Source organism: Panicum virgatum, chromosome 2N (assembly GCF_016808335.1).
Source record: "Panicum virgatum strain AP13 chromosome 2N, P.virgatum_v5, whole genome shotgun sequence".
Taxonomy (NCBI): domain Eukaryota; kingdom Viridiplantae; phylum Streptophyta; class Magnoliopsida; order Poales; family Poaceae; genus Panicum; species Panicum virgatum.
The window spans coordinates 52,368,323-52,392,763 of NC_053146.1; the positions used below are offsets into that span (position 1 = coordinate 52,368,323).

The following is a 24,441-nucleotide window of genomic DNA, read 5'->3' on the forward strand; positions in this document are numbered from 1 at the left end:
AAATGTGTAACAACTTTCATGTTCAAATATTTTCAAGTTTCCATACAAAAAGTGGAGAAAAATTTAAATTTAAACTTGAATATGGCAAGTTTGCACAATCACCAAGAATTCAAATTTAACTTTCAAACCAAACCTCAAATGAAGTTTTGCTTGAAACAAAAGTTGTAGGGAATCCAATCTTGAAAAACTTTTGTATTCAAAGTTTTTTGCATTTCCATTGAAAATTTTGAGAAAAATCGGAGTCAAACACGGTCAAAATTCTCTCTCTACTCTCTCTACCCTCTCCCTTTCCCTTGTTCTTGCCCGTCGAGCAGAGGCCGCCGGCGCCGATCTTTTCGTCAGCGTGGCCACGCGTCGCCGCGCCATTCAACCACCGTCGCTGCTTAAGCCGTCGGTCGATGCCAAATCGCTTTTCTCCTCTTCACTCTCGCCCCTCCCCGAATCGAGCTCTGCTCGCGCGCCATCGCCGGCCGAGCGCCGCTCCATCCCGCGCCGTCGCCCCTCAAACCCCAGGCCCCCTTGCTTCGAGCCCAGAAGCTCACTCGTCCTCCCTCATCCCCTCCTCACGCCCAGAAGGGCCCCAAGCCGAGCTTCTCTGCCCCAGAACGGCCGCCCGCCGCCCGCCATGGCCGCCGGCCGTCCCTGCGCCATCGAGCTCCTACCTCCGCTCTCCCCCGGCTCCAATTGACCCTGGGAACGGAACCCTCTCGCCCCAGAGAAGCTCCCGAGCCCGTCCATCCCCTCCCTGCCTCACCGGCGAGCCGCCGCCATGGCATAGCGCTGCCGCCACCCCTGCGGCACGGCGGAGCCCCCACCCCCGGTCCTCCTCGGCCTAAACCGACCCACCAGCAGCTCCCCCTCGTCGCCCTGGTCCTCATCGGCCAAGCCCCGCCGCTTCCCCCTCACCGGAGTGGCGCCGCCGCGGCACAGGCCCGTCACCGGCCGCCAGAGCTTGTGGAGTCGCCGCCTCCGGCCGTCCCAGCCCGCACCGAGAGTACCCTGAGGTAGAGCGCGATCTCCTCTAGCCCCTCCCCACCCTAGCCCTCGCCGCCGGCGAGCTCCCTCGCCGGAAACCCACCGGCGCCGCCCTCCCTGCGCGCCGTCCCCTGTTTTAGTCCGGCCAGGGGCTGGATTGCAAAGCCCCAAATCTTCTAGGGGGTTTTCTGCGAATCCAGGGACCCATATGCAATATTTAGATTTATTTTCAAATGTTTGCAGTAAATTTGTAAAATCAATAGAAATTCGTAGAAAAATTCTAAAGTAGCAAATAAATACTTTTTGGAATCCTTATCAAAATCTATACAATATAGAATCATAATATTACATGTTTTAGTTAGAATTTTTTGCTGCAAAAATAGATTTATGTTTAATAGTGCATAAAGGCCAATTGTTTATATCTTTTTAATAACTGATGTTTGAAGCCATGTCATGCTATGAGATTTTCATGGTAGTGTGTTCCTGTGATTCCAGTGTTAGTGTAAAAATTTCATGGTCATTCCTCATGTTTAGCTAAAGGCTTAATTAAATCTTGATTTATGTCTAGGATAAAGATTAGAATAATTAGCATATAATGTTTCTAGGAGTTCCACACATGCACTAAGGATGATTTTTGGATGATAGCCTTACAGCACTGAGTTGAGTCTCACATAAAATTTTCATGACCAGAAACCCACTGTAACTATATGTTTCACTAGCTCTTGTTTTAATCTTGGTTTAAATTACCTATTTTAGTTCTTGATGCTATACTTAGTTTCTCTGGATGAAACTTTTCTAGTGCACTTGAATTGCTACAAGAATGGTAGGATAAAATTTTAAAATCCTTACAACTGTTTAGCTATGGTTTTGATTTTAATCCATGTTGGTAGCACAAAATCAAGATAAATAGTTCTAGTACTTGGAAAATTTTAAAAACTTATACAAGTTAGCTCGATGTACTCATCCCTGTGAGATGCTTAAGTGATGATTGAACTAAATAGCTTTAGGTGCTTATGTTAGTGTGTTGTGCCTTATGAATGCTTTGTATTTTGCACTTCCATGCATTCATACATATGCATTGTTGCATTTCATTTAGGTACGATAGATGCACCACGTGAAGGACATGATGTTGGAGCCGAGCCAGAAGGCGGTGAATGGTGGACATGTCTAGAAGATGGACAGATGGATCCAGATGTGCACGACTGAAGGAAGATGCTCGCCGAGCGAATATTCTCTAACTAACACTGACCTAGTGTTAATCCCAGGCAAGCCCCGGTGCATCGATTCCAATATTTTAAATGCTATACCAATTTATGTTCTTATTATATATCTATGCATTTAAGTTTACAGGAGTTGACTAGAACCTTAATTGAATGATTCCTAGGTTCCCTCAGTTGATCTACTAGTATGTGTAGGTTGTTAGTACCGCCATGCTAAATAGGACTCGATAGAAGTCGAGTGATTTTCTGTCACTCGCGAGAGTTAGGACCTTTTGGATTATGGAAAAGTTATTGAGGATGAATCAATGTGGAAAGAAAATGGAGACCGGGCGGAGATGAGTTTGGCTAAGGATATGAATTGGATGGAAAGTACGTCTCCGCCTGTGTCGGTTGAGGACCGATCTGTTGTGGCAGTGTTGATCGAGGATTGAACAGTACTAACCACATGCCGGAAGTAGGAGGTAGTCGAATCCGGTAAGCTCAGTACCATATGCACACTGGTAGTATGAACTTGATACTGTCTTCCCAGTGGTGCTAGTGGGTAAACTCATGGCTGACCCTTTGTAAGTAATGGTGGGGCTAGCAGTCCTGAGTTGCAGGGTAGTTCAGCTATTCGGTGTGCATATAGGAAACGATTGACTTGTATAGTCCGTCAGGGCTTACACAGGTCGTGTGTGTTAGGTACACCTTGCAAGGTTTAAAATCGGATCGATTCGCCGTGACTCGCGGATATGAGAGCCTTGATCTCTTTGTCACATCGTAGTAAGAAATTGAAATGAGGATGGAATGATGATGCTATTTTTGAAGGATTAATTTGATATACCATGCTTATTCTAGATATTCTTGCAAACCTAGTTAATACTTGCTACATTAAACTTGAGCTAAAATAATGAAAGTAAGGACTTATTTTTAGATGCTTTTTGGCAAAACAAACCCTTCAAGCCAAAAGCCTTACATGTCTAGATAATGGGCTAAGTATACCCTTAGTCGGGTAAGTCTTGCTGAGTATTAGTATACTCAGCTTTGCTTGTGGCTTTGTTTTTCAGGTGTTACATCGGAGGTTACGGTTGACGTCATGTACAGGCTTCATCATGACGTCTGGTTTTGACGCTAGACTATCGTTCGTTTTTCGTCAAACTTGAACTCTGCTGTACTTTTATAAATTCAAACTCGGTTTGTAATAATAACAATCAGTTTCATACTCTGTACTGTAAAATTTGTGGAATGTTGTATTCTCTGGACTGCTTTGTCGATCCTGTTTCAAGTGGTTTAATCGGGATTTTACCCGACAACACTGCCAGATTACTCCGTTTTAAGTGCATGTTAACCCTGGTTGCCGTTTCGGTGATGGTTATCGCACTTAAATCGGATTAATTTGGGTGGTTCTGCCACAACAGGAGGGTTAGTCCTCCTCAACCTAACAACACCAAATTTCTCATCATACTTATTGTACACATCAGTAAGCCTACCTCGAGTGCCAACCAAATATGCAGAATAATCAAAACTGGTGAGACTACCTAACCTTCTAAGCACCCTAGTAAAACCTTTCATTTTATCCCTAGGATCCAGAATGAATGCAAAAGAGTAAAGCAAAGGTATATCCCTCCAGTACTTGTTATATTTGTCTATCATATGTTGCACTACAGATCTGATGTGTACATCATTATCATAATTTCTTAGGTGTAGAGCAATCTTAATAAGATAATGAATCATCAGTGGAGCTGTAGGATAATAGACACCAGACAATATAACTGTTGCATTATAAAACAACTCAAGAAATGATAGAATTTTTTGTGCCACAGTCCAATGCTCATCAGTTACCAGCAAGGGCTCACCTTTAGCCCTTGGATACTGAGCTTGGATGAAAGTAGTAAAAGGGGACTTGTGACTTGTGAGGGAACAAATGTTAAGCATTAGGTAGGTAGAGTTCCACCTAACCTCCATGTCTAGTTGAAACTTTCTAGGCCTAACACCAGTTGCAGTGCAGGAACTTTTATATATAGCAATTCTCTGATAAGATGAATTTAAGAATAAGATTACAGTTTTAAAAGTTTCTATCAAAGGCTTAAGAGTAGTTAGGGCCTCTTTCACAATCAGATTGAGAATATGACATTGAAAGTGATCTAGGCCCCTAAGTGGGTTTTGGTGTTAATGACAAAACATATGTGCATTTAATTGTGTAATTGAGCGTGTGTGCAGGTGGTGAGTTTGTATAGGTGAATCAAGTGACGATGTACGACCCCTCAAAAAGGAAATGAAAAAGCGGAGTTCAAAGGATACTCATGGAATTAGATTTTATATTTGAATTTTGAGTATAGGAACGCCGTACTATCAAGAGGGACTTGATTCAAGGGCTTTGATTTGAAACTAATGCTCAAGAGAACCTAGACAAACACTTGTGAGCCACAAAACAACTCAAAGGAGCAAAAACCGGAGTTTTTCCACTGCCATACCCGGATACTCCGGGTATAGGGCCGGATACTTCGGACCCCGTTGCCCGGAGTGTCCGGGCTCTGTTCAAAGTCTGAAAACTTAGGGTTGCCCGGAGTCTCCGGGCATATACCCGGAGTCTCCGGGTACCCCTTCGCCCAACGGCTCTTTTGAGGCTGAAGAGTATATATACCCCCTCCATACCCTTTCAGCCTCCACTCTTGCCACTTTGACGAGCTGAACTCAAACCTAAGCCAAAAAGAGCTCTCTCACTCTCCTTTCTCCATTCTTGAGTGATTCCCTTGAGGGATTTGAGTGAGAAGCAAGCAAGAGCAAGGATTAGTGCTAGTGAGCCTCATTTCCATCTCTTGAGCACTTGGTTTTGGTCAAGCCCGCGGATTCAAGTTTGTTACTCTTGGAGCCTTGTGCTCCTAGACGGCTAGGCGTGCTTGTGATTGCTCAACCAAGATTGTGAGCTGCACAAGAAATTTGTAATCTCCATTCCTCGCCGAGGAATCCATAGTAAGTAACCTTGGGCTTGAGAGGTGATCTCGCCCTTGGAAGAGGAGCATAGGGGTTCTTGAGCACCCTCTCTCGAATCCTTCCTCAACGGAGACGTAGCACCTTCGGGTGTGAACTTCGGGAAACAAATCCTTGTCTCCTTCGTGTTAGTTTACTTGATTTCATTAGTATTTGCTTGTGAGACTTCATTTCTAGGGTTTGAGCTCGATCTACTCACTCACGAGTTTCTAGTGAACTTTGTTTGTTGGATATCATCCTTAAGGAACCCCTGGTACTCATTCTCTAGCTCGATCTACTTTTCTTACAGAGTTTCTTGCAGTTTCGTTTCAGGTTGTTCAAACCCGGAGACTCCGGATATAGCTCCGGATACTCCGGACAACCAAACCCGGAGTATCCGGGATAGTCTGCGTCTGACATTTTTGTTAAGTATTTTAAATTGCAGATTGCCTATTCACCCCCCTCTAGGCATCTTAAGATCCTTTCAATTGGTATCAGAGCTTGGCTCTCCATTCAAAGGGCTTAACCGTCCGGAGAGGTCAAGATGTCGGATGATGAAAAGAATCAAGAGAATCCGGTTAATGAAGGTGAAAAATGTGATCCTAGTGATAAAAGAGACAAAGACAAGAATGTAGAGCCATCCAACAACAACAAGAAGGGAAAGAATAAGAATGGTGGAGTAGAAAGTGAAGAAGAGACATCCGATGACGAGATGTCTTATGAGGAGTGGAAGACATGGAGGTAAAAGAAGAAGGAGCAAAGGAAGAAAAAGACTAGCTCTCGAGTTATCATTGACTCTAGTGATGACTCCGACACCGATTCCAAGAGAAGAGCCTCACGCTCTTCAAACAAGGGCAGCTCATCAAAGTCAAAAGGCAAAGGTGATTATCGAAGAGTTGCTCATGATTACACTTTTCCTCTACCTAGTGAGCACAATGCATCAATTCATATGGGCAAGCCACCTTTCTTTGATGGTACCGGATATAATCAATGGAAGACTAAGATGTTCGGTTACATGAATGCAATTCAAAAGGATCTTTGGAAAGTTGTGAAAGTTGGGTGTGAAATTCCGGATGAAGATGAAACTCCAACCCCGGTTCAAGCATATGTGCTACAAAGGAATTTCCAAGCGTTGAACATCCTACACACATCCGTGAGTCCCGAAGAGTTTGACAAGACAGAGGATGCACCAACCGCCAAAGATACTTGGGACACTCTCCTAGTGAACCATCAAGGGTCAAGAAAAGTACGAGAATCAAGAATCAAAACTTTAGAAGATGAATTGAGCTTGTTCTCCATGAAGAAGGATGAAGGTGTGAAAGAAATGTATAACCGTATGAAGAAGATCACAAACCAAATCAAATCTCTTGGTGGTGACAAGTGGGGTGATCATGAGATTGTGGACAAGCTCTTGACCGTGTATATGGCTAGGGATGTTACTCTACCTAGTTTGATTAGAGCCGAAAGAGGATTCAAACACTTCACCGCCGAGAATGTCCTTGGAAGAATTGAAGCTCACCATGATCAATTGAAGAGAGTCAAAATCAACCAAGATCTAGCCGAGCTTCAAGAACAAGCGGCCAAGAATAGTGGGTTGGCACTTCAAGCTAAGTCAAAAGGCAAAGAAAAGGCAAACCAATCCTCAAAAAATGATGGCACTAGTAGTGATGATGATGAAGAGCTTAATGATGAGCAAATGACTTTCTTCATCAAGAACTTCACAAGAGTATTGAAGAGAGGCAACTTTAGAAACTTTGGAAGGAACAAGAAGTATGAGCCAAGAAGAAGATCTAATAGGCCGTGTTTTGGGTGTAACAAAGTTGGGCATTTCATTGCCGATTGCCCGGAAGAGAAGAAGAAGAACAAAGACACCAAAGAAAGCACATCCAAGAGAGATAGATCAAGATATAAGAAGCAAGCCGGAGAAGCTCATCTTGGTCAAGAATGGGATTCACAACAAGAAAGTGAGTCCAAGAAAGAAGATGTTGCAACCATGGCTTTCAAGGCATCATCTCCACATCCTTCAAGCTTGTTTGAAGATCTCACCGATGATGAGGATGAAGCTCCTATCATGTGCCTCATGGCTAAAAACTCCAAGGTAACATCTCCAAACTCATCGGACGATGAATTGGATAATGAAGTAGAAGTTGCTAAACTAGTCAAGAAATATGGTAAAGGGGCCGCAACTAAAATGATGAAATTAGTTATGAAACTAGATGAAGCGGATGAGACTCTTGAAACACAAGAAGAATTGCTTAGACTTGAGAGAGAAAAATTCAAGGCTCTTGAAAAGGACCTCGTCTATGAAAGGGAGGAAAACAAGATGCTTGTGAAATCAATCAAAGTCAAGGATGGCACTCTTCTTGAGTTGAAAGAGTCACTCTCTAGTGAAAAAGAAAAAGTGGATGATTTGACTAGAAAATTTTCTTTTGTCAATGACACTAACACTTTCCTAAGGAAGGATAATGAGAAACTTCAAGAGAGCATGACAAGCTTACAAGCTAATCACACGGCACTTGAAGTTCAATTTAATACTCTTTGGGAAAGTACTTCTAAGACTAAAGAGACATCTAATTCATCTAGTCCTTCTACAAGTAATGGATGTGCACGGTGCTTTAATATTGATATTCAAACTAGTGCTACTAACCATGTTGAGATTAATGCAATGAAGAAAGAAATCTCTAGACTCACTCATTTGTTGCAAGAAGAGGCTCCATCACATACTCAAGTCCCAAAGAAAATTCCCTTTACAAGGGTAGGTGAGTTTGAGAAACACACCAAGGGATTTGGGTCAAGATACATGAGCAAGTTTGGGTTTGAAGTGGGTAAGGGACTTGGTAGGAATGGGCAAGGTACCCCACATGCCATTCCATTTACCAAGAACAAGAACAAGACCGCCTTGGGTGCTCAAGGAGGTCTAGTGAACACGACCACTCCCATTCACAAGATAAATGATGTGATTCAAGAAAGTGGTCATGTCAACTTCATCAAGAGAGGTACAACATGTGATGAGGGTGCTAAGATTGTTGCATCCTCATTCAAAGAAGATAAGTTCAAGGCCTCTAACCCAACTAAGATCAAGGCACAAGAATCATCTCATGTATCCTTTTATGCCGATTATGTATTGACAAGGAACCACCGTGGTAAAGTGGTTGCCAAATTTGTAGGACACCGTACATGGAACACAAAAGTAAAAAACCATGTATGGGTGCCCAAAGTTCTTGTGACTAACATTAAAGGACCCAAGTATTGTTGGGTACCTAAAAGAAAAGAGTAACTTTGTTTTGTAGGGATACTCCTCCGGTGGATCAACTTGGGTGATTGATAGTGGATGCACAAATCATATGACCGGAGATAGGAGTATGTTTGAAACAATAACCGCATCAAGTGGAGATCATTTCATTACTTTTGCGGGAAATCAAAAGGGAAGAGTGCTTGGTACCGGTAACATTAATCTAAACTCAAAGTTCACTCTCTCAAAAGTTCTTTTAGTTGAATCACTTGGTTACAATTTGTTGTCCATCTCACAACTTTGTGATTCGGGCTTCAATTGTTTGTTCACTAACGATGGTGTAACCGTCATTAGAAGAAGTGATGACTCCGTTGCTTTCAAGGGGGTGCTCAAGGGAAAACTCTATCTTGTGGATTTTTCTCAAGAGTGGGCTCAACTTGATGCTTGCTTGATAGCAAAGTCTAGCTTGGGTTGGTTATGGCATCGCCGACTAGCTCATGTTGGGATGAGAAATCTCAACAAGCTTCTAAAGGGGATCACATCCTAGAACTAACAAATGTTTCTTTTGAGAAAGATCGTGTATGTAGTGCATGCCAAGCCAGGAAGCAAGTTGGTGTTCCACATCCATCAAAGAGCATCGTCACCACCGTCAAGCCATTTGAACTTCTACATATGGATCTCTTTGGCCCGGTGGCGTACATTAGCATTGGTGGTAACAAATATGGTCTTGTCATTGTTGATGATTATTCTCGTTTCACTTGGGTGTTCTTTTTGCATGACAAAAGTGTAGTACAAGAGACTTTCAAGAAATTCGCAAAAAGAGCTCAAAATGAATTTGAGACTAAGATCAAGAAAGTGAGAAGTGACAACGGCACTGAATTCAAGAACACTAATGTAGAAGAATTTCTAGACAAAGAGGGCATTGGTCATGAGTTCTCGGTTCCATACACTCCTCAACAAAATGGAATTGTTGAGAGGAAAAATAGAACTCTCATCGAGGCCGCAAGAACAATGCTTGATGAGTATAAGATCTCGGATCAATTTTGGGCGGAAGCAATCAACACGGCATGTCATGCAATCAACCGCCTATATCTCCACAAGATCTTGAACAAGACGGCATACGAGCTTCTACTTGGTAAAAAGCCTAATGTGTCTTACTTTAGAGTTTTTGGAAGTAAGTGCTTCATTCTTAACAAGAGGCCCAAGAACTCTAAGTTTGCACCTAAAGTTGATGAAGGTTTTCTTCTTGGTTATGCTTCAAATGCTTATGGCTATCGTGTTTTCAACAAAACCTCTGGTTGTGTTGAAATAGCGTGTGATGTGACATTTGATGAATCTAATGGCTCTCAAGGGGAGCAAGTTGATAATGTTGTAGGAATGGAAGAATCATCAAGTCAAGCTATCAAGAAGTTGGCGATTGGTGAAATAAAGCCTCAAGAACAAGTGGACAATGACGATGATGATGTGTTGATGTTTCAAGGGCCATCTACCTCTACATCCGCTGCAAAACCCGGAAACTCCGGATATGAAGCCGAAGACTCCGGACATCTTGACCGAAGTATCCGGACTCCAGACAGGAGTATCCGGGCTACTCAAGCCAAGGCATCAACTCAACATCAAGATCAGTCTCAAGATGATAGAGAAGCTGAACCAATCCAACATCAATCCTCCATTCCACATCCAAGAGTTCATCACATAATTCAAAAGGATCATCCCGTGGATAATATGCTTGGAAGTATAAGTAAAGGGGTAACCACTCGATCTCGTTTGGCTACTTTTTGTGAACATTACTCGTTTGTTTCTTCCTTGGAACCTCTTAAGGTAGAAGAAGCATTAGATGATCTGGATTGGGTGATGGCTATGCAAGAGGAATTGAACAACTTCACTCGGAATGAAGTCTGGTCCTTAGTAGAAAGACCCAAGCAAAATATCATTGGAACCAAATGGGTCTTTCGAAACAAACAAGATGAACATGGCGTGGTGACAAGAAACAAAGCAAGGTTGGTTGCTCAAGGCTACACACAAATCGAAGGTTTGGATTTTGGTGAGACGTATGCACCCGTAGCTAGGCTTGAGTCAATTCGTATTTTGCTTTCCTATGCTACTCACCATGATTTCAAGCTATATCAAATGGACGTGAAGAATGCTTTCCTTAATGGACCAATATCAGAATTGGTATATGTTGAGCAACCACCGGGTTTTGAAGATCCAAAATTCTCAAACCACGTCTACTTGCTCCATAAGGCGCTCTATGGGCTCAAGCAAGCCCCTAGAGCATGGTATGAATGCCTTAAGGACTTTCTCTTAAGAAAATGCTTTGAAATAGGCAAAGCCGATCCTACTCTTTTCACTCGCAAAGTTGATAAAGATATCTTTGTGTGCCAAATATATGTCGATGACATTATATTTGGCTCTACTAACAAAACTTGGTGCGATGATTTTAGTAGGATTATGACAAAGAGATTTGAGATGTCTATGATGAGTGAGTTGACCTTCTTCCTCGGATTTCAAATCAAGCAACTCAAGAATGACACTTTCATTAGTCAAACCAAGTTCACCAAGGATATGCTCAAGAAGTTTGACATGGAAAATGCCAAGCCCATCAAAACTCCCATGCCAATCAATGGGCATCTTGATCTCAATGAAGATGGCAAGGCCGTGGATCAAAAGGTATATCGCTCCATGATTGGATCCCTTCTTTACCTTTGTGCATCTAGGCCCGATATTATGCTTAGTGTGTGCATGTGTACAAGATTTCAAGCTAATCCGAAAGAATGTCATTTGATGGCGGTTAAGAGAATTCTAAGATATTTAGTTTTCACTCCTAACCTTGGTTTATGGTATCCCAAGGGCTCATCTTTCGACTTACTTGGCTATTCCGATTCGGATTATGCCGGTTGCAAAGTGGATCGAAAGAGCACTACGGGGACTTGTCAATTTCTTGGCCGGTCCTTAGTAGCTTGGAGCTCTAAGAAGCAAAACTCGGTTGCCTTGTCCACGGCGGAGGCCGAATATGTCGCCGCCGGTGCATGTTGTGCACAACTCTTGTGGATGAGACAAACTTTGAGTGACTTTGGTTGTCGTTTTGATGCAATTCCTCTATTTTGTGACAATGAGAGTGCAATCAAGTTAGCAAACAACCCGGTACAACACTCCCGAACAAAGCACATAGATATCCGTCATCACTTCTTAAGGGATCATGAGGCTAAGGGAGATATTGCTTTACAACATGTAAGCACCGACGGGCAACTTGCCGATATCTTTACTAAGCCTCTAGATGAGTCAAGGTTTTGTGCTTTGAGAAGTGAACTAAACATCTTGGATTCTCGTAACCTAGCTTGAATTACTGCATACACTTGAGTGATCTTAGATTAAGTGGTTCTCCAAAATGAAAAGTTCTTGAAATTTTTCAAAAATGGGTGACTTGTGTTTTATAAAAGGCTTGGTTCTTCACTTTACTCACTTGAGATCATTGTTCTCCTTGATTGTTTGTTGGCTGATCTCGAGTTGAGTAATTTCTCTCACACCATTAGATCCTCAAAATCTATCTATATCAAATCCATCTAGATCAAGTTCCTTGGAGTTCTTTTCTGCTCAGTCTCAAGGGGAGCCGGAGTCTCCGGCCCAGGGCCCGGAAACTCCGGCCCTGAGGCCGGATACTCCGGATATTTGACATTTACTATATATACCGCGGGGAGGGTCGGGGAAACGGTTCCTTTCATTCTTTTTACCACAGCCGCCGCCCCCTCTTCTCTCTACTCTCCCACTCACGCCCTAGGGGCGATTCCACTCTTCCAAGCATCAAGAACTCGTAAATCTTTGAAGGAAGACTCTCCTCCCCTCCGGAAACTCCGGGGAAGTCTTGGATTTGAAGTTCCCGCACTCTCAACGGTCTCAAAGGTACTTTTGAACTTCGGATCGCCCGATCTCCCAATGTCGTAGGTTTCTTTGAAAAATCTTTAGGGCATCTCTTCATAGCATGTGTAGGAACCTTTGGCTCAAGTTTCATTCAAATCCCATGGTCAAATCCTTAGATTTTTGAAACCTAGGGTTTCAGTTGCCTGAATCCGGAAACTCCAGATATATACCCGGATACTCCGGACCCTCTGGGCCGGAGTCTCCGGTGCTATAGCCGGAGTCTCCGGACTTGGACACCACAATCACATCTTTTTCCTCCAATTTCTATCGAGCTTGGTCTTGATCCTTCCTTTCTATACTTAGGCATGGTGAGGCCACGTCCTGGTGAGTCCTTGGAGGACGCAGAGCAACGGAGACAAAAGCGCCGTCATGATCCTCACACTCAAAGGGAAGATGCCCCTCGAAATCCTCCAAGGGAGTTGCGTCCACGTCATCGTGCGGGGAAGGAACCCGCTGGGAGTAGTTCTAAGAACCAAGGAAAGCTCCTTACATTTTGCAAAGCCGAGCCGCGGCTCCTCCCTCTTGTCTGACTCCGACAAGCAAGGGTATTGCTCATGACATATGTCCTAAGACCCCTCCTCGCTTGGTAGTTGAGTACTCTCCCGGGCAGCGCACTTATCCTAACATTCCAAGGCTTCATCGACCTGGGATAGTGCCTGGTTTTACAGTAGAGATGGAAAGAAACTATTACAAGAAAGATGTGGCACTTAGGGAGGCACGCAAAGAGAAAGTTTACAGATATGACAAGAGTGAAGGTCTTGAGCAGCGCTTTTGGTGCAAGCTTCATGAAGACTTCTATTCTTCAGTTGTGATGCGTAAGTCTCGTGCTCCCATTGTTCATTGCAAGTACGTGGATTGGAAATATTATGAGAATATGAAGGATCCATTCTTTAATGAGGCTATGGAAAAAGTGCAAGGAGATGGGTCTCTATGATATTATGGGTTTTCGCTATGATTGGAATGAGGAGATCCTTGCTCAATTTCATTCTTCTTTATATTATGATGAAAATGAGATTGCATTTTATTGGACCACCGAAGGGGCAAAATATGGAGTGGATTGCATGACCTTCTCTAGGTTACTTGGACTTGGCACTGAGGATGAGAAGAGAGATCCCATTCATGTTGAGGAACAACTCAAGACATATCAAGTACCCACCTTGTTCTATAATCCTATTTGTGCTCAAGAAGGAAAGGCAAACCATCTTTTGCCGGTTTACTATGCAATGAATCAATTCTTTAGAGCAACCATTGATGCAAAGGATGGTGATCCCGTGGCACTTAGATACTATGCAGTGAATCTTCTAGCCCGGACTTTGCCAAGTGGTAGACCTTTTTGCATTATGGACTTCATTTGGAATGAGCTAAGAAGGACTATGATTGAGGCCAAGAAGTCCCTTCCTGCTGCACCATACATCATGTATATGATAGAGAGGGTGACCAAGGTCACATTTCCAAAGACAGTTAAGCATGAGCCTCTTCACTTGCGTGCCCGCTCAGGTGATGCACCACCTCCTCCTCCAGCTCATGCCGGTGCAACAAGGAACCCAAGACATGATCCTGCTCCATCTTCTGTGGGTGCCTCTTCATCGTCTCGTCACCGTCACCATGACTCCTTTGTGAAGAGGGCCCTCCGCAGCTTATTTGGGATGTGTAGGAATATTGCAAATGATGTGCATGAGAACACAAGGTCCATCAATGAGATTCAGGGTCATTTGGGACTTCCTTTGGATCCTCACCACGAGCTCCCGGACTTTGATGATCCATTTGCTGAGTGGGATGCCGCCGATGAGGCTTCTATTGTCGCTACTCATGCTCCACTTCCACGTGCTCGTCGTCAGCCCCGTTCTCCCCGTCGCCGTGCTTCTTCTTCCTCCCGCCGTGCTCCTCCAAGTGGCCAAGAGATCTTTGATGAGGAAGAGGAGACCGAAGAAGATGAGCCCATAGGCTATCGTGAGCACCCCGACTCCGATGAAGATGAGGATACCTCCGAGGATGCCGCTCAAGATGAAGATGATGAGTAAATGAACTTCATGATTCTTTTCATTCCCTTTTTGGCACTTGATAACAAAGGGGGAGTGAAAGGCCATTTGTGTACTCATTTGGGCATGTGTCGCCCTTGTATCCCTTTGTTTCGAACTCATGTCGTTTCTTTTTACGTTTTGAACTTCCTTGATCCTTTGTAAGGACTATGTGGTGTGAGAACCTTGTATTGTGTGCTACTCTGTATTTAGCTATCGAACTTGAGTTTATTCTAAGAAATTTCTGCTAGTATGTGTCTTGTTTGAGCTCACTGACTGCTGTTTTTCTGTGTTCTGGTTCAAAAGGGCCGGATACTCCGGGATACAGGCCGGATTCTCCGGATTCCTTATCCGGAGTCTCCGGACCTATACCCGGAGTCTCCGGGTCCAGCTGACAAATACACATTTTATTGAGTGGATAACATGTCATATGCATCACACTTGTTTTTACACTCACTTGTTCACCCCACTGTAAAACATATAAGAGCTTTTGTAGTTCTCTTGATATATATGCCAAGATTGTTGACATGACAAGTCAAATTTGAAATTCAAAGTTCATGGCATACATTAAGGGGGAGCTCTTATATGCTAGATATTTATCGCTTTATGATTATCAAATGAGTTACCTGTGGATTGTCATCAATCACCAAAAAGGGGGAGATTGAAAGTGATCTAGGCCCCTAAGTGGGTTTTGGTGTTAATGACAAAACATATGTGCATTTAATTGTGTAATTGAGCGTGTGTGTGCAGGTGGTGAGTTTGTATAGGTGAATCAAGTGACGATGTACGACCCCTCAAAAAGGAAATGAAAAAGCGGAGTTCAAAGGATACTCATGGAATTAGATTTTATATTTGAATTTTGAGTATAGGAACGCCGTACTATCAAGAGGGACTTGATTCAAGGGCTTTGATTTGAAACTAATGCTCAAGAGAACCTAGACAAACACTTGTGAGCCACAAAACAACTCAAAGGAGCAAAAACCGGAGTTTTTCCACTGCCATACCCGGATACTCCGGGTATAGGGCCGGATACTTCGGACCCCGTTGCCCGGAGTGTCCGGGCTCTGTTCAAAGTCTAAAAACTTAGGGTTGCCCGGAGTCTCCGGGCATATACCCGGAGTCTCCGGGTACCCCTTCGCCCAACGGCTCTTTTGAGGCTGAAGAGTATATATACCCCCTCCATACCCTTTCAGCCTCCACTCTTGCCACTTTGACGAGCTGAACTCAAACCTAAGCCAAAAAGAGCTCTCTCACTCTCCTTTCTCCATTCTTGAGTGATTCCCTTGAGGGATTTGAGTGAGAAGCAAGCAAGAGCAAGGATTAGTGCTAGTGAGCCTCATTTCCATCTCTTGAGCACTTGGTTTTGGTCAAGCCCGCGGATTCAAGTTTGTTACTCTTGGAGCCTTGTGCTCCTAGACGGCTAGGCGTGCTTGTGATTGCTCAACCAAGATTGTGAGCTGCACAAGAAATTTGTAATCTCCATTCCTCGCCGAGGAATCCATAGTAAGTAACCTTGGGCTTGAGAGGTGATCTCGCCCTTGGAAGAGGAGCATAGGGGTTCTTGAGCACCCTCTCTCGAATCCTTCCTCAACGGAGACGTAGCACCTTCGGGTGTGAACTTCGGGAAACAAATCCTTGTCTCCTTCGTGTTAGTTTACTTGATTTCATTAGTATTTGCTTGTGAGACTTCATTTCTAGGGTTTGAGCTCGATCTACTCACTCACGAGTTTCTAGTGAACTTTGTTTGTTGGATATCATCCTTAAGGAACCCCTGGTACTCATTCTCTAGCTCGATCTACTTTTCTTACAGAGTTTCTTGCAGTTTCGTTTCAGGTTGTTCAAACCCGGAGACTCCGGATATAGCTCCGGATACTCCGGACAACCAAACCCGGAGTATCCAGGCATATACCCGGAGTATCCGGGATAGTCTGCGTCTGACATTTTTGTTAAGTGTTTTAAATTGCAGATTGCCTATTCACCCCCCTCTAGGCATCTTAAGATCCTTTCAGACATGCACAATGCTGATGCAAGAACATAGAATTAACTAGACTAGATGCATTGTCTAAACTAGAACTAGATGCATACTCTGGTTCATCAACCACATCAAAACCAAGGTATTTAGACAGGATAGGTTTCAGTTTTTGCATGGCTGAAGATTAGATGGTGCATTGTCCAAAGTAATAGCAAACAACTTTTCAGTTAAACCATAATCAGCAAGAACAGATGCTGCACAGTCAGCTATATTTTGTCCATTGTGGGACACACCAATCAGAACTAGACCAAGCACCCTCTTCTCTAGTTGCCAGTCAGAGTTTATGTAGTGAGCAATAACACTTAAATAGTCCTCTTTAGTATTTCCAAACCAAATGAGGTCAGACGCACACAATTAACAGAAGTACTAAAGGTGGAGACAAGATTAGCCTTGCATTCAGTGAAGTACTTCACTATGTCTCTAGCGGTGGTTTGCCTAGACACTCTAGCATATTTAGGATTATGAGCAGTTTTAATATACTCTTCAAAAGCCTCAGATTCACCAAGAGAGATAGGAACATCAAGTCTAGCAATCAATCGAACAAGCTGAGTACGAGCAACTTGTGGACAGTAGTCCCAATTACGCATGCTACCATCAGGATTAAAAGAGATTTGAGACTGAGACATCCTAGACTTTTCATGCTTCTTAACGCAAACAAGAATATGCCGAGAAAGATGACCAGTGCCACCACTAGACAAGCTAGAGTACACTTTAGAGCAGTGAAGGCACCTAGCACCATACCTGACAGTCTTACCATTGATTTTCTTGAAGAGTTTCTCATAGTCCGCCCATACCGGAGAGGTAGAGGGTCGAGGGTGCTTGGCGTTGTTCCCATCAGGAAGAGGCGCGGAGCCGTCACCAGCACCGTCACCGTCGACGCCGATGGGATTAGCAGTGGTGTCGTCACTAGCGCCGCCACCGCCACCAAACAGAGCGTCAAGGTCCTCGGCCATGTTCTCCTCTTCGTCATCTCCGGCCATCCCACACAGACGCCGCTCCTCGTTCATGCCCACCTCCACCGTCTCCTCGTCAGATTCGTCCATCGTCACTCGCCAGTGACCTGGTTCCTCAACAGCTACAACACAAAATAACTAGGGTTAGGGTTACATCAGAGAGAAGAACTAGATCTAGGGTTAGCGACTTAGGGTTAGGGTTAGGGTTAGGGATTTACCTCTATAGCTGGAGCACCAGGAACACCGGCGACGTGGATGAAGCACGGATCCAGCCCTCCGGCCCTAGTTCCTCCACAGATCTGGATTACATCTGCAGAAACAGAGGCTGTCAGTGACAGAGTGAGAGATAGAGAGAGATCGAGATGAATCGAGGCAAGAAAAGGTGACTTACGCTAGATCCGGAGCACCAGAGTCCGGTGCCGGCGATGGCGACGGAGATGAGGAGGAAGAGGAAACGGACACGACGATGCTACATCGTCTGTGCGAGATCGAGAAGATGGGTCTAGATGGTCGTGCCGTCCGCGAGTGCTGGCCCGGTCTGCTCAAGGACGCCGGCCACGGCCATGCGGCCACCGGAGCCCGAGAAGACGAGAGGAGAGAGCGAGGAGAGGAGAGGTCAGAGGCGAGACTGAGAGAGCCGAGAGAGGAGGCGGAGAACGGGAGAAGCGAGAGCAGCGCGGAGGGAGGAGAAAATGAACTAGGGTTAGGGTGCGGGGGAGAGCCACCGCCGCCGGCGCCTTAAATACTCCCCCACCCAACGGCTCGATCCAACGGTCGACAGGCCCGGGGAAGGGGGGGGGATCAACAGTCACCGTGCCTCCCGTGCCGTAGCTGGGCCGGCCATTTAACCGGGCCGTGCCCGTGCTAGGGCCGCGGGCCGGTTTGGCGGCCTAGTCACGGCCCGGGCCTAGGCACAGGCACGGCATGGGCCCGCAAGGCCACGAGCCGGGCCGTGCTCGGGCCGTGCCCGTGCCGGTCCAACGGGCCTGGCCCAGCTGGCCATCTATAAGTGTGGCTTCCCTAAGACTGACCTCAGCAGCTTGTGCCGGAGGCTTCGAGACGGTGACGCGGCGGGCGGGCGGGCGGGCGGACGCGGCGGGGCGCTGGCCGGGCCACGTGTGCGGAAGGCGACGGCTGGGGCAAGCTGCTGAGGTCAGTCTAAGATCATGCAGCTGCGGCTGCCTGCCTGCCATATCTTCTGAGTTCTGACTGATGCCAATGCTCTTCAGTAGATGTTAGTAGCATAAAAAAGAATCTAGCTACGTTTGAGCAATCGAAGCAACCCGGTTTAGGTCGTGTCGCAACGCGAGAGGACGTGACAGGTGTGGATCAGAGAGGAATTAATCTGTGTACGGGAATGGGATCCTAACCGCAGCAGGATCGAGCTCCAGGCCTCCCGAACAGCGACATCTCCGCGTTCAATCATTCCCCTCGAGCCAATAATGCGCGCATCACACCGGGCCGCCGCTACAGTCCACGGAGCGGCCGTGTAATCTTGTGAGCTACACGGCGATCCCTCCCAGCTATGCGCTTGTCCTCACCCGCGGCCCACCCCGATCGCCCGGATACTGGCTTGTCGCTGCCGCAGCGGGGCCGTCGCAATCGTGCGCGCTGCCGCCGCTCGCAAGGACAAACGGCGCCGGGATGAGCCTGCCTGCCTGCCTGTCCGGCCGGGGCCGTCGCGAGCAGCGCCTCGATCGGGCCTGGAGGACATGGCGCTCGTCGCCAAGTGTCCGCCGGGGGTGGTAGTGGCCTAGTGGGCGGCGAGGGGTGCGGATTGCATCATGGTAAAGGTCGCTCGGCTACCTTACCCAGCACGATCCAATCGAAACCCCAAGGTGGGTGATCCGCGCGCGCCGCGCCGCGCCGCGTACCATAGTGTAGCCGCGGATGGCGCTGCCGTGCCGGCGCCTGAATGGCTCCATCCGGGGTCTGAACTTGGTCGGCGACAGTGGCTGCACAATTTATGTGGCCGATGCTGATGAGCTGCCGATAAGCTCAGTGATGAGCAGACAAGTGTCCTAACTCCCCCGCCAGCCCAGCCAGGGCCCTCCTTTGATCTGAATTACAGCGGGGATAGGATCACACTGTTCTACTGAAATTTCTGTGCTCCACACCGCATCTCGACGGGTTAAGCTAAGCCTGCGCTGCCGATCGATCGATCGGCGTCGACCATCGATCACGTGCGTGCAGGCAGTCCAGTGAGATCCGGCTTGAATGCTCGATCCGGACTGTTCGCCCGCACGGCGCTACAGGATGCGGACCAACCCTACGGAGAGCGTGACCTGAGTCACCTGACAGAGCCGTTCGCCCGGGTCAACACACCGGGCGGCCTAACGTGTTCAGGTTGGGCAGGCAGATGGCCTGCTCTCCAGCAATTCTGGTCACGGTCGCGGCGTCGCTGCTCCAGGGTGGTAAAGGGTCTATTTTGAACTAGAAAATCTAAATGTCGGGTTTTAAAAGGATCGGGCTCTAATTTTATATAATTTTGAACTAAGTAATTTAAGAGTTTTGTTGAGCTGTGAAGAAACCACTAGTGCTATGAACCCATCACCACCCCTACCTGTTCCTTCGAACGAAAAAAAAGGAGCCATCGATCACATCGCCTATCTTCTCCTGTTTTGACATGTATTTCCGCAGTTTGAACTGAACGTTTCCAAGGCGTTGAACGCAGGGGAACGAACCGGTGGAGTTTCGATGCGCAATGCACTGGTGCCCCGGTGGGAGGGCGGCGCGCGAGCCTCAGATGATGCGCGTGTGTACCGTCACGCAATCTCCGAGCAGTAACGCCGGAATGTTCGGCCGGCATGGTACTCGTCGTTCATGTGCGGCAAGGAGCCAAGGATCTTTACTCGTGATACTACGTCCGTCCTGGAGATGGGGATTGCAGTAATTGAATTTGAGCTTTTTACCTACATGCCATTATAAAAGTTTGTAATGATCTACATACCATCCAACATTGAGAAAATTCTTCTGTACCATTCATCGAAATTTTTTTACCTACATGCCACTGCTGTTATTTTTTCCGTTAAAATGTAACTGAGATGCATCCAACTAGCTGTAAAAAGACTCTTTTACCCTTGCACTGTGCTCTCTTCTGTTGTTCCTCGAGGGCTCTAATTCCCCCTCCGTTCTCTATTCTATTCTCCACTGAACTCTAACCCTAGATCGACCTCGGCACCTCCCTCTCGCGCAGCCGCTCGCGCGCGCGCAGGCCTGAGCGCGGGAGCGGGCGAGCCAGCGCGCGGGACCGGGGCCGCGCGCAGGCCTGGGCGCGGGAGCTGGCGCGCGCGTAGGCGTGGGAGCGGGAGCAGGCGGGCCCAGCGCGCGGCGCGCGGAGGCCTGGGAGCTGGCGCGCGCGGAGGGCTGGAGCGGTGCGCAGGCGTGGGAGCGGGAGCTGCCGCGCGCGCAGGCGTGGGAGCGGGAGCGGGCGGGCCCAGCACGCGGAGGTGCTGCGCGGAGCGGGGGAGCGGGTGCCGCGGGAGCGTGGTCTGGCTGCGGGATCTGAGCGGGATGGCGGCTGAGCGACCGGATTGGCTTCCAGATGGTTGAGTTTTTGTTTGTGCTTTCAATTGCATAACATTAGTGCTATATTTGGTGTTGTTATGATTTAATTAAATTTTATAGATATTTATGTTCATCTGTAGGAATGATATCGAGACCAGTTTCAATCTAGAATTCAGGATAATTAGTACAACTATGCGAGGACCATGGTTTGCCTTTAACAAAGTTGTTGACTCAGACACCACAAATTTTAAAGACCTTGTTGATGAAATTGTTGATCAGTTTCCTTGTGGGTATGGTGATGTGGTGAAGTTGTTCTATTTCTGTGCTGCTAGCAAGTCCAACATTGAAATTCATTCTGACCATGACTTAATGAATATGTTCAAGAAACATATGAGTTCCAAATATTGTTGCATGTCAATTGCATACCATAAACCAGATGTTGATCAACCAAAAATTCCACTGTGGGACAATGTTGAAATGCCATGCACCCCGTCAATGTCAGCCCCTACCTATGTAGAACATAGCAAAGCAACTCAATCTGGGACTGTTACAAAACCAGATTATGACATGGTAGAGGACAACAAGTTTATGAATCCTGAACCACAGAATGAATATGTGGGGGGTTGATGAGGAGGGTTTATACATTGACATAGCACCTACTTCTTATGCAAATGTTGACACAAGTGAGAAAAAGGATGAAGATTATGATCCAGGTTCGAACTCTGAATCTGAGTCTAACTCTGAGTTCGATATGGATGCTGAGGTAGATGAGATTATTTAAGATACATTGCCATCTCACATATCTGAAGTTGCATACAACAAAGATGATCCTCCTATTGAAGTAGGGAGCATCTATCCAAATATGTTTGAATTTAAGTTGGCTCTTGCAACACATGCTATCAAGAATGAATTTGATTATAACATTGAAAAGAGTGAACCAGGGAAGTATCGGGCATACTGCACGAGCTATGTAGATGGTTGTAAGTGGAGGATTCATGTATCACGTACAATGAAAAATCAATCTACTGTCCAGGTAATTTCTTTGTTCATATTTTGTGCATATTTTGTCACAAATACTTCATTCATATTTCTGATTTCACATTTCTCTGTTTCAAACTAAATTTTGTAGGTCAAGAAGAACCCTTTTCCTCATAGTTGTCATAGTACCAGGAGGAGTGGGAAGGTCAAAGGTGCTACCAAGTTTTGGATTTGTGAGAGGATTAAGGATTGGTTGGCTGAGGACAAAAATATTGGGCCTACAGAACTTCAAAGAAGACTTAAGGAGCATTACAAAGTCAGCATTAGTTACAAGAGAGTGTATGATGGCAAATTACTTGCTATGGATGAGTTGTTTGGTAATTGGAAACAAAGTTTTGACAACTTGTACAAGTTTAAGGCAATGATAGGACAAGAGTGCCCTGTCAGCTTTGTTGTTATTGATCATCACACAATAGAGGGCAAGATCAGGTTCAATAGGTTTTTTTTTGCAATGGAAGCTTGTGTTCAAGGTTTTCTTAGAGGTTGCAGGCCTTATTTGGCTGTTGATAGTACATTCTTGACTGGAAAATTCAGAGGGCAGCTATGCATTGCTTGTGCAGTTGATGGGCACAATTGGATGTACCCGGTTGCTATAGGGGTCATTGATTCAGAAACCAATGAAAACTGGATTTGGTTCATGGAGAGGCTTAAGGAAGCTATAGGTACCCCACCTGGTTTAACCTTTTGCACAGATTGTGGTCAGGCAGTCATGGCAAGGCTAGTCCAGCCATGTCAACACGCAGCAAGGTCCCTAGTTCCCCTTCTAGTCCAGCCATGGGAACTAGAAGCAAGAAAAAATTTGATCTGACTTGATCTTTGATGAGTTTGTATGACATGCTTTTGTAGCACTTGAGGTCTGCAAGACACAGCATTGTTTAGACTAGTAATGAGGTCAATGTGACCATCTTTTGTGTGCGAAATTGACTTTGTGATCAAGCAGACTATGCACTTGGATGATATATGTGGACCTCATTTATGTCTAATTCTGTTTAATTAAATACTAATTGTGGTTGTCTCAAATATTCAGTTTATATCTCAACTCTATGATGAGGGTGTAATTTTCATGTGCAAATATATAACGTGTGTTCCTGTATAATTTTCATGTGCAAATATATAACGTGTGTTCCTGTACAATGCCACTAGAGTGAAGAATAGAAAAAAATGCTGCATTCTACTAGCAAGGGCAAAATGGTCTTTTCCGCAGCAAGTTAACTGGTGTTAGGGGTCAATTTGACAGCAATGACACTCAGGTAAATGGAACTTTCTTCAATGGCATGGAGGAACTTTTTAAAATTTCGATGGCATGGAGGTAACATTCATCTTTTATAATGGTATGGAGGTAAAAGCCTCATTGAATTTTGATACATGAATGCTGCATCCACTACGATGTAGTACAAGTGTCCTGTTGAATCTATCTTCGGTTCCGAGGAGGAGAAAGAGCAAGAACGAAACAGAAAAAAAAAACTATGTACACTGCATGGTTTCTGTGATCAAAGGAATGGTTGGGTAATCGGCTTCAAGATTGGAGCATGAATCCGGTGCGAAAACGATGGGAAGATGACTTCTTGTGGGGAGAACGAACAGCCGTCGCCGGTGGCGGCGGGTCAGAAGAGATTGAGGACCTCGCGGATGGTGGCGTTGCAGAGCGGGCAGCGGCCGCGGCCGGCGCGGAGCTCGCGGGCGCAGGCGCGGCAGAAGGTGTGGCCGCAGGGGATGAAGGCCGCGCCTTTGCCCCGCGCCACGCACACGCAGCACCGCCCACCCACGCCCCCGCCCCCGCCGCCGCCCTTCTCCTTGTCCTTCTCCGGTGCGTCGTCGTCCTCCGCGTCCACGCGCTTCCAGTGCCCGCCGGCGGCGCGGGCCGCCCACTGCTGCTCCGTCCGCTCCAGCAGCGCCATAAGGGACACCCTCTCCCCCCGCGCGGCCTCCGGCGCCGGCTCCGCGGCGGCCGCGCGTCCCGTCGCGGGGCAGACGACGCCGCGGCGTGCGGACGCGGCGGCCGGAGCGCGGTCCCCGTCCGCGTCGCGGATGACGTCGAGCAGCGTGCGGCGCCTCCCCGCCGCGCGTTCGCCCTGGCCGTCGCCGTCGCGCAGCTTGAGGAGGTCCCGGAGGTTGGACGACGCGGCGAGCTGCTCGGCCAGCGTCACTCCGCGCCGCGGCCGCACCCGCACCTCCATCCCTCGCTTCGCGCGCACCACCACAGCAACTGGAGGGAGTCGCTGACGCCCGCCTGCTGGCGCGGCCAGGCCACCCGCTATCCGGTTTATACTATCGTGACTGGCTCGTGACCGGTTCCTCTTCCTGTACGCTTTGGCCGCCCGCTCGGGCTCTTGTTTTCGAGGCGCGAGGCGTCGTGCGCGCCCGCGCGGTCCAATTGGCGCTCGCGCGCGCTCGGCTCGGCCGGCCGCGCCGCGCCCGGCGCCCGCGCGGGACGGTGGCCACGGGCCGCGACGGCGCGGACTTTTGTGTGGGCTGGCGGCTGGCGGCTGGCTGACCTGACCGACCGACTGGCCAGCGGCTGCGGTCGCGGGCTGCCGTTGCGTCGTGATGGGACACACACCGATCACGGATGGGGGTGGGTGGATGGGCTGGCGCCGCG

At 46.9% G+C, this 24,441-nt stretch overlaps 1 protein-coding gene across 1 annotated transcript; it reads right to left on the minus strand.

The window, feature by feature from the left end:
• Window positions 1-23,148: 23,148 nt before the first annotated feature.
• LOC120661164 lies at window positions 23,149-24,220 on the minus strand. Its single transcript, XM_039939893.1, has one exon. It carries the CDS (start codon window positions 24,017-24,019, stop codon window positions 23,447-23,449), a length of 573 nt encoding a protein of 190 aa, XP_039795827.1. The 5' UTR covers window positions 24,020-24,220; the 3' UTR covers window positions 23,149-23,446.
• Between the last annotated feature and the right edge of the window lie 221 nt (window positions 24,221-24,441).